This window comes from Panulirus ornatus, chromosome 44, assembly GCF_036320965.1.
Source record: "Panulirus ornatus isolate Po-2019 chromosome 44, ASM3632096v1, whole genome shotgun sequence".
Classification (NCBI taxonomy): Eukaryota; Metazoa; Arthropoda; class Malacostraca; order Decapoda; family Palinuridae; genus Panulirus; species Panulirus ornatus.
The window spans coordinates 11,285,492-11,303,506 of record NC_092267.1 but is presented as its reverse complement, the minus strand read 5'-3'; the positions used below and the strand labels follow the sequence as shown (position 1 = coordinate 11,303,506).

At 39.1% G+C, this 18,015-nt stretch overlaps 1 protein-coding gene across 4 annotated transcripts in view; it reads right to left on the bottom strand.

The window, feature by feature from the left end:
- Positions 1 to 16,401, bottom strand: part of LOC139762739 (transmembrane protein 129) — a 209,300-nt gene extending 192,899 nt beyond the window's left edge. The window contains exons 1-3 of one of the 4 annotated variants that reach the window (XR_011715819.1): positions 15,841 to 16,400; positions 11,660 to 11,828; positions 5,746 to 5,850 (exon numbers count right to left, since the gene is read on the bottom strand). Coding sequence is in view for 3 of the 4 variants with exons in the window: in XM_071687815.1 (XP_071543916.1) it covers positions 5,746 to 5,850; positions 11,660 to 11,828; positions 15,841 to 16,391 (825 nt within the window). In the remaining variant the exon portion in view is untranslated. Of the gene's footprint in view, positions 1 to 5,745; positions 5,851 to 11,659; positions 11,829 to 15,840 lie in introns of all 4 variants that reach the window. The other 3 variants (XM_071687815.1, XM_071687814.1, XM_071687813.1) reach the window with 3 other exon arrangements.
- Positions 16,402 to 18,015: the final 1,614 nt, after the last annotated feature.

Here is an 18,015-nt window from a genome sequence, read left to right as displayed (position 1 = left end):
GATTCGTGTGAGAAACTGCAGAAGCTGGAGACTGAGTTTGATAAAGTGAGTGAAAGAAGAAAGCTGAGAGTAAATGTGAATAAGAGCAAGGTTATTAGGTACAGTGGGGTTGAGGGACAAGTCAATTGGGAGGTAAGTTTGAATGGAGAAAAACTGGAGGAACTGAAGTGTTTTAGATATCTGGGAGTGGATTTGCCAGCGGATGGAACCATGGAAGCGGAAGTGCATCATAGGGTGGGAGAGGTGGCAAAAGTTCTGGGAGCATTGAAGAATGTGTGGAAGTCGAGAACATTATCTCGGAAAGCAAAAATGGGTATGTTTGAAGGAATAGTGGTTCCAACAATGTTATATGGTTGCGAGGCATGGGCTATGGATAGAGTTGTGTGGAGGAGGGTGGATGTGCTGGAAATGAGATATTTGAGGACAATATGTGGTGTGAGGTGGTTTGATCAAGTAAGTAATAATAGGGTAAGAGAGATGTGTGGTAATAAAAAGAGTGTGGTTGAGAGAGCAGAAGAGGGTGTTTTGAAATGGTTTGGTCACAAGGAGAGAATGAGTGAGGAAAGATTGACCAAGAGGATATATGTGTCAGAGGTGGAGGGAACAAGGATAAGTGGGAGACCAAATTGGAGGTGGAAAGTTGTAGTGAAAAAGATTCTGAGTGATCGGGGCCTGAACATGCAGGAGGGTGAAAGGCGTCCAAGGAATAGAGTGAATTGGAACGATGTGGTATACTGGGGTCGACGTGCTGTCAATGGATTGAACTAAGGCATGTGAAGCGTCTGGGGTAAACCAAGGAAAGTTCTGTGGGGCCTGGATGTGGAAAGGGAGCTGTGGTTTTGGTGCATTATTACATGACAGCAAGAGTCTGAGCGTGAACGAATGTGGCCTTTGTTGTCTTTTCCCAACGCTACCTCGCGCACATGCGGGGGGGAAGGGGTTGTTATTTCATGTGTGGCTGGGTGGCGATGGGAATGAATAAAGGCAGACAGTATGAATTATGTACATGTGTATATATGTATATGTCTGTGTCTGTATATATATATATATATATGTATATGATGAGATGTATAGGTATGTATATTTGCGTGTGTGGACGTGTATGTATATACATGTGTATGTGGGTGGGTTGGGCCATTCTTTCGTCTGTTTCCTTGCGCTACCTCACTAACAAGGGAGACAGCGACAAAGCAAAATGAATAAATAAATAAACTATATTATGTATTATAGTTTTATTACTAATTAATTAAAGACCAACCTTACCCACGCAAGTACCTGGTACACATCTGTAATCCCCAGGTGGGTATTTTTTTGCCATAAATGAATTTCAAAATTGCATATGCAGTCTTAAGAAATAGTTGGGTATGTTACAAATAGCAAACAAATAATGGAGTTTCCTGATGCACATGGGCGAGGAAGGAGGAAATGAGTTTGGGGGTGGGGTGGGGGGCCTGCTGGTGGTATTGCAGTGGGGCTTGGCCTGTAGGGTAGTGACTTTGCCTTTCTTCTTACCTCTTGAAAATATGTATTTTACTTAAAAATTAATTATTTTCTATATGTATATGCCATTTCTTGCATTAGCGATGTAGCATTAAGAACAGAGGACTAAGCCTTAAAGGGAATATCCTCACTTGGCCCCCTTCTCTGTTCCTTCTTTGACTGAATATTTGCAAGGATGGTTACACACGTTTGAAAGGAGACATGGAATTTCAGTACATAGTGTGTGCGGTGAAAAGCGTAGTGCTAATGCAGAGGCTTGTAGTGTAAAAGAATCAATAACAACTCCAAATCTCTATTAAACAACCAACAGCAATAAGTATAGGGTGAGAAAGTGTACGAGCCGGCTACCTAGCTGGGACTGACACAATGCGGGCTGGCTGCCTTGACAATAACAATAAAACAACAATAGTAACGAGTTGACCAAAGCCAGCTACCAACATATGGTTGTTTGTTACATTAACTACTCATCACAAAGATGCGACAAAGTTCGTGGATGAATTTGCACATTTAGTGGCAGTGGTAAAAATAACCTAAGAACAAGTGCATAATGCTGACGAATATGCCCTGTATTGGCATCATATGCCATGAAAAACCCTTGCCCAAGATATTGTGGAGTACTTCTGATGTAAAAATAATAAAAACCTTGTTGGAAGCAATGATGGTTGTATAATTTCCAGTTTTAAGCTTTGTTCTACCTATGATAACACAGCAATATGTATGTGGAATGAGCTAGCATGACTAGGGGTAAGGCATATATTTGCATAGGGGGTTCTCTCAGAAGTCAATTTCTGTTTTCCTATATTTTCTACGGTCTGGAAATGGCTGAAAGGGGCAGCTAGTGGTATGCATGATGATTACCTTGTGGAGGCAAGGGTGAAGATCTGTAGAGGTTTTCAGAAGAGAGGAAACAGTGTTGGTGTGAAGAGAGTGGTGAGGATGAGTGAGTTTGGGAGAGAATTGTGTGAAGAAATAACTAGAGATGATTGGGTGTAGAATGGGAAAAGGTAAATGAAGTGAGTGCATGAAGCAAGGGGAGTGGGCATGGAATGGAAGGCATCTGGAAGCAGCATTGGCACATGCAAGAGATACACATGACATGTGAAAGGTGGAGGTGGGCAGATTAGAAAGGGTGGTGGGAGAAAGAAGGAAATGGGAGAAAGAAGTAAAGTTGCTAAAGAAAGAGAAAAGAGAGGTGTTTGGGTGGTACTTACAGGGAAGGAGTGTAAATGATTGGGAAATTGTAGGAGAAAATGGCAGGAGTTCAAGAGGAAGGTGCAGGTGTTGAAAAAGAGGAAAAATGAAAGTTGGGGTGAGTGGGTATCAGTAAACTTTAAGGAGAATAAGAAGTAAATAGATTATGTGCAAAAGACAAGAGAACAAACATAAACATCAATGAAGGGGGCAAAAGGAGAAGTGATAACAAGTAGTGATGAAGTAAGATGGAGCGAGTATATTAAAGGATTGTTGAGTGTATTTGATGATACAGTGGGAGATGTAGGGTGTTTGGGTCATGGTGGTATGCAAAGTGAGTCATGAAGAATGGTTTGGTGAAGAGAGAAGAGATTGTAAAAGCCCTGAGTAAGTTGACATGTGGCAAGGAGGTTAATGTGAATGTTACCGCAGTTGAATTCATTTAGAAAGGGGATGACTGTGTTGTTGACTGGTTGGTAAGGATTTTCAAAGTAAAACAGAATGTTATGGAGGAGGAAACAAGTAAATTGTGCAATATAATACTTGAGATACCTTTCTGCCCCAAGAGTTCTAGCAATCTTTTATGGACTTTCTGCAAAAGATCCTATAGATACAGCAATATCTTTCAAGGCAGTTCCCCTAATGTTGTAAATCAAAACTATAAAATGAAAGTGTTTAAGTTCTTTTTTAAATATGTCATGACTATGAAGTTTAAACATCTGACATTAAAATAAAAATAATACATAAATGTGTGTTACCCAAAAAATCAAAATTTTTCCCTCCAAACACACGATTTTCATCAATTCTTTCCTATCTTCACTATTTTCAAATTATGAAGCTAAAACTAGGGGAAAAAAATGATGCCATATGTAACCAAAAGGTAGAAAACTTTATCATGTAAATAAAAAATATTTTTTTTTTCTTTTGCTTTGTCGCTGTCTCCCGCGTTTGTGAGGTAGCGCAAGGAAACAGACGAAAGAAATGGCCCAACCCACCCCCATACACATGTATATACATACGTCCACACACACAAATATACATACCTACACAGCTTTCCATGGTTTACCCCAGACGCTTCACATGCCCTGATTCAATCCACTGACAGCACGTCAACCCCGGTATACCACATCGATCCAATTCACTCGTATTCCTTGCCCTCCTTTCACCCTCCTGCATGTTCAGGCCCCGATCACACAAAATCTTTTTCACTCCATCTTTCCACCTCCAATTTGGTCTCCCATTTCTCCTCGTTCCCTCCAAAACTTTATCCAAAACTTTAGAGTATATTTGAATTAATACAGTGCTGAGGATGGCACAGAGAGAAAGGAAACCTCAATTTAATCATTCTCTAGCAGTAAATAAGCTCCAGAATTTTTATGTAAGAAAAGCTTGGGCACTGGTATTGTACCTAACCTGCTGCCTTTAGTCCCTTTTCTTTTTATATGTTTAATGTCTTTTATGTTTAATTGATTTATAAGTTCCAACTTTTTTTTCAATATCTTCAAAACCCTCTGACTGGGTGGGATGTATAAGTAGCCCAAGCTTAGGACTGAAAGGGATAATCTGGTCAGATCAAGAATAACAGTGGCCCTAAGCCTGAGTTCTGTGGCACTCCACTGGTTACCACAGCGCTATGTAACCAGTGTGCCGTGACAATGTCCCTTGTATACCTTGGCATATTCCTAATTACACAAATAAAACAGATATCACACTGTCTTAACAAACAACTCGAATATTTCTTTTATGAAAATACATTTTTTTTACTTACTTTGTTGCTGTCTCCTGCGTTAATGAGGTAGCACAAGGAAACAGACAAAAGAATGGCCCAACACACCCACATACACATGTATATACATACACGCCCACATATGCATATATACATACCAATACATTTCAACATATACATACACAGACATATACATATAAACACGTGTACATATTCATACTTGCTGCCCTCATCCATTCCCGTCGACACCCCACCACACATGAAATGGCACCCCCCCTCCCCTCGCACACGCAAGGTAGCGCTAGGAAAAGACAACAAAGGCCACATTCGTTCACACTCAGTCTCTAGCCGTCATGTGTAATGCACCGAAACCACAGCTCCCTTTCCACATCTAGGCCCCACAAAACTTTCCCCAGATGCTGATGCCCTGGTTCAATCCATTGACAGCACGTCGACCCTGGTATACCAAATCGTTCCAATTCACTCTATTCCTTGCATGCCTTTCACCCTCCTGCTTGTTCAGGCCCCAATCACTTAAAATCATTTTCATTCCATCCTTCCACCTCCAATTTAGTCTCCCACTTCTCCTCGTTCCCTCCACCTCCGACACATACATCCTCTTTGTCAATCTTTCCTCACTCATTCTCTCCATGTGACCAAACCATTTTCAATACACCCTCTTCTGCTCTCTCAACCACACTCTTTTAATAAAATCTTGAATTCATATGCAATTATAAAAGATGCAACATTTGTTTTACTACACTCATCATGTGTTTGTGTTATGATTTTTGTTTTTTGTCCTTTCAATGGATAATACTGGTAGAATACTAGTAAATTTGAATGTGTCCCGAGGATCAAGCAAACTTGAAAATGTGCCATGAACTAAAATAAGTTGAGAAGCACAGGGTTACCACACCTGACTTGAAGAACATGATTCTATTCCTAGGTATGCTTTGTCCCCTTACACTTAGAGAATTTTCATTCTATTAAAGGTTTTCCCTCTTATGCCTGCCTGAAAATCCAATGCCTTTACCACCCTCATATGTGGGATTGTCAAATGCTCCCTTGCAATCCAAGAAAACACAATCCATCCAACCATCACCTCCACCTAACATGAAGCTCACTCTATCACAAAAGTCTAAGAGGTCTCAGAACATATTACCTATGAATTTCCTTTTCCAGTAAGAAACATTTTCATGGTGAGCTTCACAACACCAATTTTCACTGAAAGGTTTAAATTTGATTCTGATCTTATTCTGATAGCAAAAGAAAGATACAATGATGGAGAGTAAGCAACTGAGATGAAAAATATATAATGCATTTCTGACCTCATCTGACTCATCAGGTTCAGGGGCCATTAGTCTCTTGGCTACCTCATCTGACTTCAGTGGGATGGTGGTGAACTTTGAACCATCTAGGTTGTTGATGTCCACCTGGGGAAAATACATAAAAAGGACATAATTTTATTGCTCTCATATAAATCTCTTCAGAAGAGAATGAAATTAGACATACCTAATACTGAGAGGTACATGGTACACAGTAGAAAAAGTAGAATTAGACAAAAATGATATTCCTTGAGACATGGTAAATAGATTACAGCTTATGTGTTTCCAGCATGTTCTAGAATGCAACTGAAAGGAGCCAAAGGAAGGGGGCCGGAAATTTTCCCTATATGTATTACTTTCTGAATAAAGAAAAAGAGGAGACAGCCAAGCTAAGATTTTTTCCATAAAGGTTTGGTCATCAATTCCTGACCCCTAACTCACATACAAGGGAAGATGGTGGCATGCACAGATCATCAGACTTCAGAAGAATGAGTGAAAAATAACTAGATAAACAAAGTAAGGATCAGGTGTTTGTTTTATAGAATGTATATGGGAAATACTTAAGAGAAACAAAAGGATTTGTATGTGGCACTTAAGGATATGGAGAATGCACATGATAAGGTTGATATATATGGTGGTAGAGAATGCTATGAAAATATGGTCTAAGAGAAAGCTTACCAGAAGACAAGAAGTTTTAATCAAGAGAGTAAGGCATTGTGTGTGAGTAGGTAGAGGAAGGTCAGTGGTTCGAGGTAAAGATGGCTCTGCAGCAAGGATGTGTGGTCACCATGGCTGTTTAATCTGCTTATGGATGAGGTAATGAGGGAAGTGAATGCAACGGTCCAAGTAAGAGGACCAGGCATGCAATCTACTGGGAGTGGGGGGGCTTTGACAATGATATGGAGCTGTTGGAAAATCTGAGACACTGCAGAAGCTGGTTTCTGAGTCTAGGAGAGTGTGAAAGGTGAGAGTTGAGAATAAAAGCAATCTTATTAGATTTAGCAGTTTTAAGGCTACATTTTGTATTGTTTGCATTTACATTTTCTTCACATGCTTGTTCCATTATCCTCCATTCTGTTATCAATAGAGGTATTCTCTTTTATCTTTTCAAATGGATTCCTTGCTTAATTTTAGGTTGTATAAATTTTTTGACTGTTTCCTACCAATACATTAACTACATGGTATTAATGATATAAAATGGATTTAGAAACTAAAATGTTGTAACCATGTGCCCCTTCTTCCTTCCATCTTACAATGTAAGTTATGATTGCCATCCTAGTCACTCGATCTAGTCACTCGATGTCATTTCTCCTGGTATGGTTTCCACTGCCTGCTCTTACACCTTCTCCAGGAGATTTGAAAGGCCTCTCTGGTTGGGTGACCAAACTGATGCTTCTCAGAACATGTCATCTGGTTTCTTTAAGGCAATTCTAATTATTAACATCAGGTGCATTACCTTATTTACAATTCACCAAACATAATTTCATATTGATAGCCTGAGTATTCTGTCAATTCTACATCCTTTTCACATGTGAATTCTCTTAATTTGTCTTTCCAAAGATGTCTGTCATACCAAATCCCTTTTCACTGTGTCCCTTCATGATCAATATGTATTTGGCCTGGCAGGATTTTTCAATTAATTCTTTGTGTCTTACCAAACCTTGAGCCTGGCAAGAACTCCTTTAAGGCTTCTACAGTCCTGGGCACCCCCTAATTCTTTAATAAACTTGACACAGTTGGCAGGCATATTCAGATATTCAAGTCTCTCTAGCAAATAATGTATAAAGATAACAATTCGCAGTACCTATAAGACTTTCTTTCACGACATTAATGGTACATTAAACTAGCTGAAAAGTCATGCCCTCACATGTGTCCCTCTTCCCTTCCACTTGGGAAACTATTGTTGCACTAAATGCATCTGCCTATTATGCATACCTAAAATCATGAACCCATTCTGTCAATCAGTTTCTCCTTGGCTAATATTCATCTATTTCCTTTCCAACTATGTTTTTCAGCATTTCTATGCTTGTCATTGATACAAGCCTGTTGTTCATTGTTTTTCCTGTTGCCTTACCTAAAAACGTCTGTCTGTCTATCTATCTATATCCCTGACACCCATTCCCTCTGAGAACACCCATCAAAGGGTGGCCACAGCAAAAGTCTCCACTTATCCCTGTCCTTACATGTCTCCCTTGCATACACCATTCCATGCATTCTTCCACTATTTCTCTCCCTCCAGTATTCCTCCACCATACATATATGCCCATGTCACAGGTGGTCTTTCACTCACACCAACCCCTTCAGTTGTACTATCATTCACTCTCCTTGTAAACTCCCATTCTTGCATTCTTTCCACATACCCAAACCACCTCCAAGTATCGTGTTTCACCTATTCTACCACTCCACAATTCACTCCCTTTGCATTCCCTACCATACTACATCTCTCATACACCCTTTCATTTCTTTCTTCATCTTATCTAGTCACACCACATGCTCTTCTCAAATAGCTCATTTCCACAGCCCGGATTCTTGACCTCTGTGCCTCATTCCCTGTCCATGTTTTGGCTGTATAGGTTACAGTTGGAAGGAATATGTTGTCCCTTAATCCTCTCTTCACTTCCATACTTAAACCTCTACCGTTCATTATTCTATAGAGGAACCCAATGACACTTCTATCCTGTAGTCCTCTCTTGCTTATCTCTCTTTCCTTATCACCACACTTACCAAAGACAGCTCTCAGATACTTGAATTCCCTTACTTCTTTCAGTCTTTTTCTCCCCATATCCACAGCACAATTTAGTATACTTTCTTCTTTCACTCTATATGGTTTTACAAAATCTATACTTTCACTCTGTTTCCTTTCAAACACCATTACTATACTCTAACTTGCATTTACATTCAATTGCCTACACTTACCCACATCATAAAACACACTTACAACCACAACAGTCCAAATATCCTCTTCCAATCCATTATCAGTTGTGCTGTTTCCAATGTCAGTGTTGATGTTTTATCTGCTGTGGAAACCTTATTCATTTTGATATTTGCCACATTAAGTAGGAGCCTCTGAAAATACAGCACTAGAGTTGCCCTCTACCACTGGCCTGTTAATGTTGAGGTACTAAAGGCTAAAAAGAGGCACTGGAGTTCACCAGCTATGGAGACCCTTTTGTCATGGCTAACCTCTTGAGGGAGCCCCAAAGGCATCAGAGAAACAGATGGACAAAAGACACACATCATTGAAGCACAAGTATCAGTGGAGAGATTTTTGAGGAAGTGGAGTGTTTCACATACCCAAGAGTGGATATGGCAATGAATGGAACCATGGAAGCTGAAGTGAGCCATAGGGTGGGTAAGGGGGCAAGGGTCTTGGATGCACTGAGGAATGTGTGGAAAAGAGAGGTCATTGTCTTTAAGGGCAAAATCAGATATGTTTGATGGTGTCATAGTCCTGTTGGTGCTGTATGGATGTGAGGCATATACTGCAGACAAAAAAGTAAAGTATAGGGTGAATGGGTGGAAAAATAAATGTATGAGGACAAATGTGGTGTAAGGAGGGATGATCGAAGAAGAAATGATAAATGATAGAGAAATATGGTATGAAGAGGAATATGTATGAGACAGCTGAAGAGGGTGTGTGAAATGGTTTGAAATTATGGAGAGGATAAGTGAGGAAACAATAACTAGAGGGTGAACATGTCAGAAAAGGAAGAAACAAGGAAGAGGGGAAAAAAAGAGGTGGAAGGATGGAGTGAAAGATACTTTGAAGAATTGGGGTCTGAACATGTGGGAGGGTGCAAGGCGTGCAAGGGACAGAGCGAACTGTGGCAATATGGTTTACAGATGACATGCTGTCAATGGGCTGAGCTAAGGGGAAAGCCTATAACAGACCTGTAGGGCCTGAATGTGGATAGAAGGCTTTCGTTTCATTGCATCATACATCACAGCTCATGAAAAGATATGAGCAAATGAAGCCATTTCTTTGTCTTCCAATCACTGCCTTGCTAAAATGGAAAATGGAGATCAAGAAAAAATACTCCATCCTAAGTAATTATATTTAGATGCCAGGGCAGCTGACAGTGAAGACCTACAACATGGCACTGTCCTTAAATTGAATAATTAGTGATTTCTTTATCTGTATAGCATAATGAACTCCTGTGGCATAGCGGTTAGTGTTCCTGACTGTGAAGCATTCATGGGCTGCCCAGGGTTGAACCCTGGATGCAGCAGTTGGTCCACAGTCAACCATACCTAGGGGTTGGTCAATAACATGGGCATCTGGCTCAGGTACCTTGACTAGGGCCTCAGTTGCCCATCCCATCTCAGCTACCATAAAAAAAAAGTGTAAATTTGATGATATTGCAAGAGAATGGAACTAGAGTAAAGAGTACTTAGAAAAGAGACAAGAGTAGATTACTAGGGAGGGACAAGAAGGTTACATGAAAGGACAGGAACCAAGAGTCATTGCTGGTGCTGATGGATGCTTTTGAGGAAAAAGAACACAAAATTATACTATGAAATTGCAAGAAAACAAAAACAAAAAATTACATAAAATTTTAGGAAGATGCTATTATAAAAGTCTGCAAAGAGTATCCTACCAGGATGAACTATAGAGCACTGACAATACATATGAGTAGAGACAGCACTGTTATATAGGCCCAGAAACAGTGATGTGGATGAAATTGAAACTAAAAGTTAGTTAACTAATGGGTTTCAACACAAAAAGAAACAGTAAAGTGGGAGGGTGAAATATTTTCATCAGTGAGTATATTCAGATTGGATGAAAACCCCATAAAAGAAATAATAAATATGGGATTTGTTGCGTATTTAATAATAAAAAGCAAGAATACAAAAAATACAATGATGTGATGGAAAACTTGTAGACCATTTTCAGGATGGAGCATAATAGCAGGTGGAACTACAACAGATAAAGCACCTCACTGATCGTAAAACTATACAGCAGCAAAGAATTAAGTCCAGGATAAAATACAGTTGAACAAGGCCATACAGCAGGAATACCACACCCCCAAACCAAAGAAGATAAACCAAGACAAAGAAGATTGGATTTAATAGTAGTAAGATATTATTTCATAATTTTTTACATGGGTAACTACACAACTATGTATAAGTGTTTTCTCAGGATTCTATTTCTCTGTATTTCAGAAGTGTGGAATTACAGTAAACCCTCGATTTAATGAACCCCAATTTAACACATTCTGGATTTAATGAACCAGACAAGTGATGCATCAATTAATAATGATTTACAAGAAAAAACTCAAACGTTGCACCATGTACATTTCATATTGCACTTGGTATTGGTAGTGTGGGGTATACTTGCTTTATTTCGGTCTCAATCTGCCTCAAGATACTGTGTAGTCAGGCTGTATACAGAGAATTGTGACTTAATCTATTAAATAATTTTGCAATCTTTACAATTCAAAATGGCATCAAGTGACAGAGCAATTAAAAGAAAGCGTGTGAACTGTATATGGTATTACTGTATTGAAAAATGGCCCATAATTTACATTCTCGATTTAACGGACTTTTGGCATTAATGGACATCCCCTTCCCCAATTAGTCTGTTAAATCAAGGGTTTACTGTATTGTTAAATAAAGTCTTGCTCATTAATGGAGTTTTACTACATTTATTCAACAAAGACATACTCCTGAGTGGGTGCATTTCTCCATCAAGGACAAATGCCTGAGATCTAAGTCTTGAATCCGATCCCAACACTAGTTTAGCCTCAAAGGAATGGAACCATTGGTACGGTAGCTATACTAATTTCCTTGCAGCAATCTCTGCCCGTAATTCAGGCAAGGTGAATGTATTAACTACATCATGCCAAGTGTCATTGATAGATATGTCTTAAGTACTCTTAAGCAGGTATGTTCCACATTCTTTCTCTCTCTCTCTTACCTCATGTTCAGAGGGCTGGGGGGATTCAGAGGTCTCAGATGAGGAAGGTGTGAGAGGTCTTGCATCTTCAGGTGCTGCTAGTCCAATATTGATAAGGATTTCACCCAAAACATCCTCAGGCTCATCTTCACTCTGCCGTAACATTGAGTACACCACCCGTGGATACCTCCTGCAGGTAAAGTACACTTTAAAATATAGAAGAAGGAATCTACACTTGCTGATAAACAGAAAAAACTCGTATGAGAAGAACCTTGTGCTGACTTGAAATGCTGCATGTGGGAGTGACCATAACGTGATGATGACACAGGATGTAGCATGTGAGAAGAAGGACCACGATGATAACTATAGACAAAATATTTAAGAGAAACTAAGATGTGATGACTAGAAATGTTGCATGTGGGAGGGACTGTCATAGAAAGATGAATAATGATGGCACCTGTAGACCACTATTTGGTATTATCTAGGAATGCCACAAACTGGATAAGGCACCACAAAGACTTTATGGATGGGTATGATGTATGCAGGAGCAGGGAGAATGACTTGGTGATGAAAAGTAATGCTACAAACAAGATAATAATTTGACAATTCTGAGTGCTATGAGCACTTAGCACTAGACTACGAACATCTCATCATACCTACAAAGGATTATGCCATGATGGCAGGACTAACAGTAACAGCACAACTTAATTTTTGTGTGTTGCTATTTCCCTACCCTCTTATCCCTCCACTCATTTTATATCTAGCTTGTTCTCTCTCTCTCTCTCTCTCTCTCTCTCTCTCTCTCTCTCTCTCTCTCTCTCTCTCTCTATCATTATTATCATACTTAATCGCTGTTTCCTGTATCAGCAAGGTAGTGTCAAGAAACATACGAAGAATGGCCCATCCACTCATGTAAAAAAATATATATATATATATATATATATATATATATATATATATATATATATATATATATATATATATATATATAAATGCCCATATACATAATACATATATCAACATATAAATACACATACACAGACATATACATGTATACACATGTAAATATTCATACTTGCTTGCCTTCATCCATTCCTGTCGCTACCCCAGCACACAGAAAATAACATTGCTACCCCTCTCTTCAGCGTGGTAGCACCAGGAAAACAGACAAAAAAAGGCTACATTCGTTCACACTGTCTCTAGCCGTCACGTGTAATGCATTACCAACACACACACACACATATGGAGGAAGTGGTGTTTTAGATATCTGGGTGTGGACTGAGCAGCGGATGGAACCATGGAAGCAAAAGTGAATCACAGGGTGGGGGAAGGGGGCCAAGGTTCTGGGAGCGTTGAAGAATGTGTGGAAGGTGAGAACATTATCTCAGAGAGCAAAAATGGGTAGGTCTGAAGGAATAGGGTTTTTTAACAATGTCTTATGGTTGCGAGGCATGGGGTATAGATTGGGTTATGCAGAGGAGGGTAGATGTGTTGCAAATGAAATGTTTGAGGATATATGTGGTGTGAGGTGGTTTGATTAAGAAATGAAAGAGTAAGAGAGATGTGTAAGGGGTTGTGGTGAAATGGTCTGGACACATGGAGAATGAGTGAGGAAAAATTGACATAGAGGATAGATGTGTCAGAAGTGGAGGGAAGAGAGAGAAGTGGGAGACCAAATTGGAGGTGAAAGAATGGAGTGAAAAAATTTTTGAGCAATCAGGGCTTGAACACACAGGAAGGTGAAAGGCATGCAGGAATAAAGTGAATTGGAACGATGTGGTATACTGGGGTCAACGTGTTGTCAATGGATTGAACCAGGGCATGTGAACCGTCTGGGGTAAACCATGGAAAGGTCTGTGGGGCCTGAATGTGGAAAGGGAGCTGTGGTTTTGGGGCATTACACATGACAGCTTGAGACTGAGTGTGAACGAATGTGGCCTTTTTTCGTCTTTTCCTGGCGCTACCTCACTGGAAAGGAAGGGTGTTGCTATTTAATAAGCAGAGAGGTGCAACTGGAGGGATGTCTGATCATTATCTTGTGGAGGTTAAGGAGAAGACTTGTAGAGGTTTTCAGAAAGAAGAGAGAATGTTGAGGTGAAGAAAGTGGTGAGAGTAAGTGAGCTTGGGAAAGAGATTTGTGTGAGGAAGTACCAGGAGAGACTGAGTACAGAATGGAAAAAGGTGAGAACAAAGGACGTAAGTGGGGTGGGGGAGGAATGGGATGTATTTAGGGAAGCAGTGACGGCTTGCGCAAATGATGCTTGTGGCATGAGAAGCGTGGGAGGTGGGCAGATAAGAAAGGGTAGTGAGTGGTGGGATGAAGTAAGATTATTAGTGAAAGAGGGGCATTTGGACAATTTTTGCAGGGAAATAAAGCAAGTGACTGAGAGATGTATAATAGAAAGAGGCAGGAGGTCAAGAGAAAGGTGCAAGAGGTGAAAAAGAGGGCAAATGAGAGTTGGGGTGAGAGAGTGTCACTAAATTTTAGGGAGAATAAAAAGATGTTTTGGAGGGAGGAAAATACAATGTGTAAAACGAGAACAAATGGGAACATTGGTGAAGGGGGCTAATGGGGAGGTAATAACAAGTAGTGGTGATGTGAGGAGATGGAGTGAGTATTTTGAAGGTTTGTTGAATGTGTTTGATGATAGAGTGGCACATATAGGGTGTTCTGGTCGAGGTGGTGCGAAGTGAGACATGTAAGTGTGATGAACGAAGTTCATACAAATTACACACAATGCTTGTGCATGATATATATAATGTTTGTGGACATGTGTGATATACAAAGTTCATTCACATTACATACAATATTCATGCACGCATGACATACATTTGTGAACGTGTTTTATACAATGTTCTTGCACGTGACATACATGTTTATACACATACAAGTGATATACATTGTTCATGGATATGTAAGTGTGACATACAATGTTTGTGCACATGTAAATGACATAGCGTTAATGCACATAAGTGAAAGTGTTCATGCACATGTAAGTGAAATACAATATCCATGCACATGGGGTAGACATATTCCTGGAAATATTTGTTAAAATGTGACAAATGATCTTCCTGCACATGTAATTACCTATTTGTATTGTAAGAAAAAAAAGTTTTGCACTCAGGAAGGCCATTCTGTTGAGCATTCTCTACTATCATAACACTTTTTGAAATACTTCATTCTATCCACTTTTACCACATCTTCCAAGTCATTCCATTCATCCCCCACTTTTCTACTTTAAATGTATTATAGTACATACATTTTTCACAACTTTTTTGCTCGATTTCATTTTATAATCTATTTCTTTATCTATATTTCTAGACGAACTGTTGACAGCCTAAGTCATCAATTTGTTCTAAAACTGTATTGCTCTGTTCAGGTTACCCCTAACTCTTCTCTCTTCTAATGTGGTAAAATCTAAGGATTCTAGCATTTCTGTTTTATTCAGCTCTCTCATATGGACCTTCTCTTTCAGTTCTTTGTGCGTTTTTGAGTTGCGATGACCAATCCTGAAAAGCATATCTTAGTTTTTGACCTTATGTATAATACGAAAAGCACGCCTAATATTTTCGTACTTATGAACTTGAAATTAATTCTAGTTTCTAGCAGAAAGTTGGGCTTAAATTTTCTTCTTCGGTGGAACATATCTGTCACATACAATGCTGCAGCTTATTGATGCTAGATGAGGGCCATCTTGCAATGTGACAAGTGTTTGTGCATATGTAAACAAAGTTACATACAGCGTTTGAGCAAGTTTGTGACATGCACTATTCCTGCAAATGAGACATGCACTGTTTGTGAAAATTTAAGTTCCTACCGAGAAGTAAGGACTGGCTGTATTTGCGTCAACATGCTCTAAGGTTCCTTAAATCCACTACCTCTATACCTCCGCTTATTCAGGCTCATATATCTCTGAACCTCTGTTGAAGTCCTCCATGACAACTGGTTAGTCAGCGATGGAAAACGACGTATTTCTTTATTGGAAAACTTTATCACGTTACTTTATTGAACTCTTATCGTACTACCACAACGTAACTGGTCCTAACGCACGTAACCTACACTAAGTTCTTAAAAGTTTACCTTCCGTTAACGTAACATTCACACATTTTTCCTATGTTAACCTCCTCCTCATTCCAAAAAAATTAAACTAACCAGAATGTGAAAATCTCAGTGCTATAGTTTTTCAATCTTAGGTACTTACGAAGTACTCATATTTTCTCGCCACTTGTGAACGAAACAGAGGAGCATCACGAAGAGGGAACCAGCTATGACGACAGAGATAAGGAGAAGCAGCAGGTTTCCTACCAAGGAAGTGGCAGACTCAAGCTCTCGGGCAGCAGCTCCACCTTGACTGCTTGTGTTCCTCTTACTTGAAGATTCCCTGACGGGGGAGTCTCCGCTGCTGCTCCCACTACGCCAATCCCGGTTTACCTCACTGTTATTACCAAATGAGGATGAGGGGCTACTAGATACTCCTTGCTTCCCCTGCCCCATTCTGTCCGTTGTATGCAGAGGTTTAGAGCTGTGTTTTTTCAGAGCTGATCCGTGGTCTACTGTTGTGCCTCCCCCGGCTTCATAGTTCTCTGGGGTAACAGTATCAGTTTTGGAGTCAGCACCGGCAAACATAACGCACATGCATACATAAAACACCCACAATGTCAGGATTAACTGGGCGGACATGACATTCGCCATTTTCCCATTGGTGTTGTTTTGAAGCAGCTGAACCTTACTGTCGAGTTGACGAGTTAACATGTAGTCCTTTACTGTCTTTCTCCTTTATCTTCTCACTCACAGATAATAAGAGAACAATGATATAATAAATCATTTTTCGCGTTTCAAAATCTCTTTAGTAATTTCACTTCAGAATGAACATATGAAGTTCTTCTATAAAGCAAGTTTGCAGTACGCAAAAAATGTTTAGATTATTATTTTTAGTAAAGTTTAGTTGGATGTCTTGAGGTCACTATAATTACATAACATCATAAGTTTTATACCTAATTTCATTATTGGATAATTCAACAAATGAGATAGGAATAGTATTATCTAAAAACAAAAGCTGAATTCGCACTATATGGCAACTGAAGAGAGAGAAGAGGTGTGTGTTGTCGATACTTCGCGCATGCGGTGTAACACCTCGTGCTAGCCAGTAAGTCATCCAAGCTCAGGCTTTGCAAGTAAACCAATATAATAGTTGCTGATAGTGAATGAAAAGAATATGATTTAGTGTAAGTATTCAGATGAATGTAATGCGTTTAATAACCTATGTATTGTATTATGTGAGAATAGAAACCTATTCCATCCTTCTGCCTTATTTTTTATATGACAATGATAGATTAACTCGACCCTTATATATATATATATATATATATATATATATATATATATATATATATATATATATATATATATATTATCCCTGAGGTAGGTGAGAAAGAACTCTAACCCCGTTAACCGAATTCGATATATATATATATATATATATATATATATATATATATATATATATATATATATATATATATATATATATATATATATATATATATATATATATATTTTTTTTTTTTTTTTTTTTTTTTTCATACTATTCGCTATTTCCCGCGATAGCGAGGTAGCGTTAAGAACAGAGGACTGGGCCTTTGAGGGAATATCCTCACCTGGACCTCTTCTCTGTTCCTTCTTTTGGAAAATTAAAAAAAAAAAAAAAAAAAGAGAGGGGAGGATTTCCAGCCCCCCGCTCCCTTCCCTTTTAGTCGCCTTCTACGACACGCAGGGAATACGTGGGAAGTATTCTTTCTCCCCTATCCCCAGGGAAAATATATATATATAATATATATATATATATATATATATATATATATATATATATATATATATATATATATAACATACAAACCTCCAACAGCCAGGCTCGAACCTGGGACCTCTTGCACAAGGGGTCCCAGGTTCGATCCTGGCTGTTGGAGGTTTGTATGTTCTATGAAGCTGCGCGTTCATATACACTTTATTCGTATATATATATATATATATATATATATATATATATATATATATATATATATATATATATATATATTCTGTTTCCCATTTTAGAAAGTTAAAAAATACAAGGAGGGGAGGATTTCTGGCCCCCCGCTCCCGTCCCTCTAGTCGCTTTCTACGTTTGTTGAGTATTCCTGGCAAATTATATGGGAGGGTATTGATTGAGAGGGTGAAGGCATGTACAGAGCATCAGATTGGGGAAGAGCAGTGTGGTTTCAGAAGTGGTAGAGGATGTGTGGATCAGGTGTTTGCTTTGAAGAATGTATGTGAGAAATACTTAGAAAAGCAAATGGATTTGTATGTAGCATTTATGGATCTGGAGAAGGCATATGAT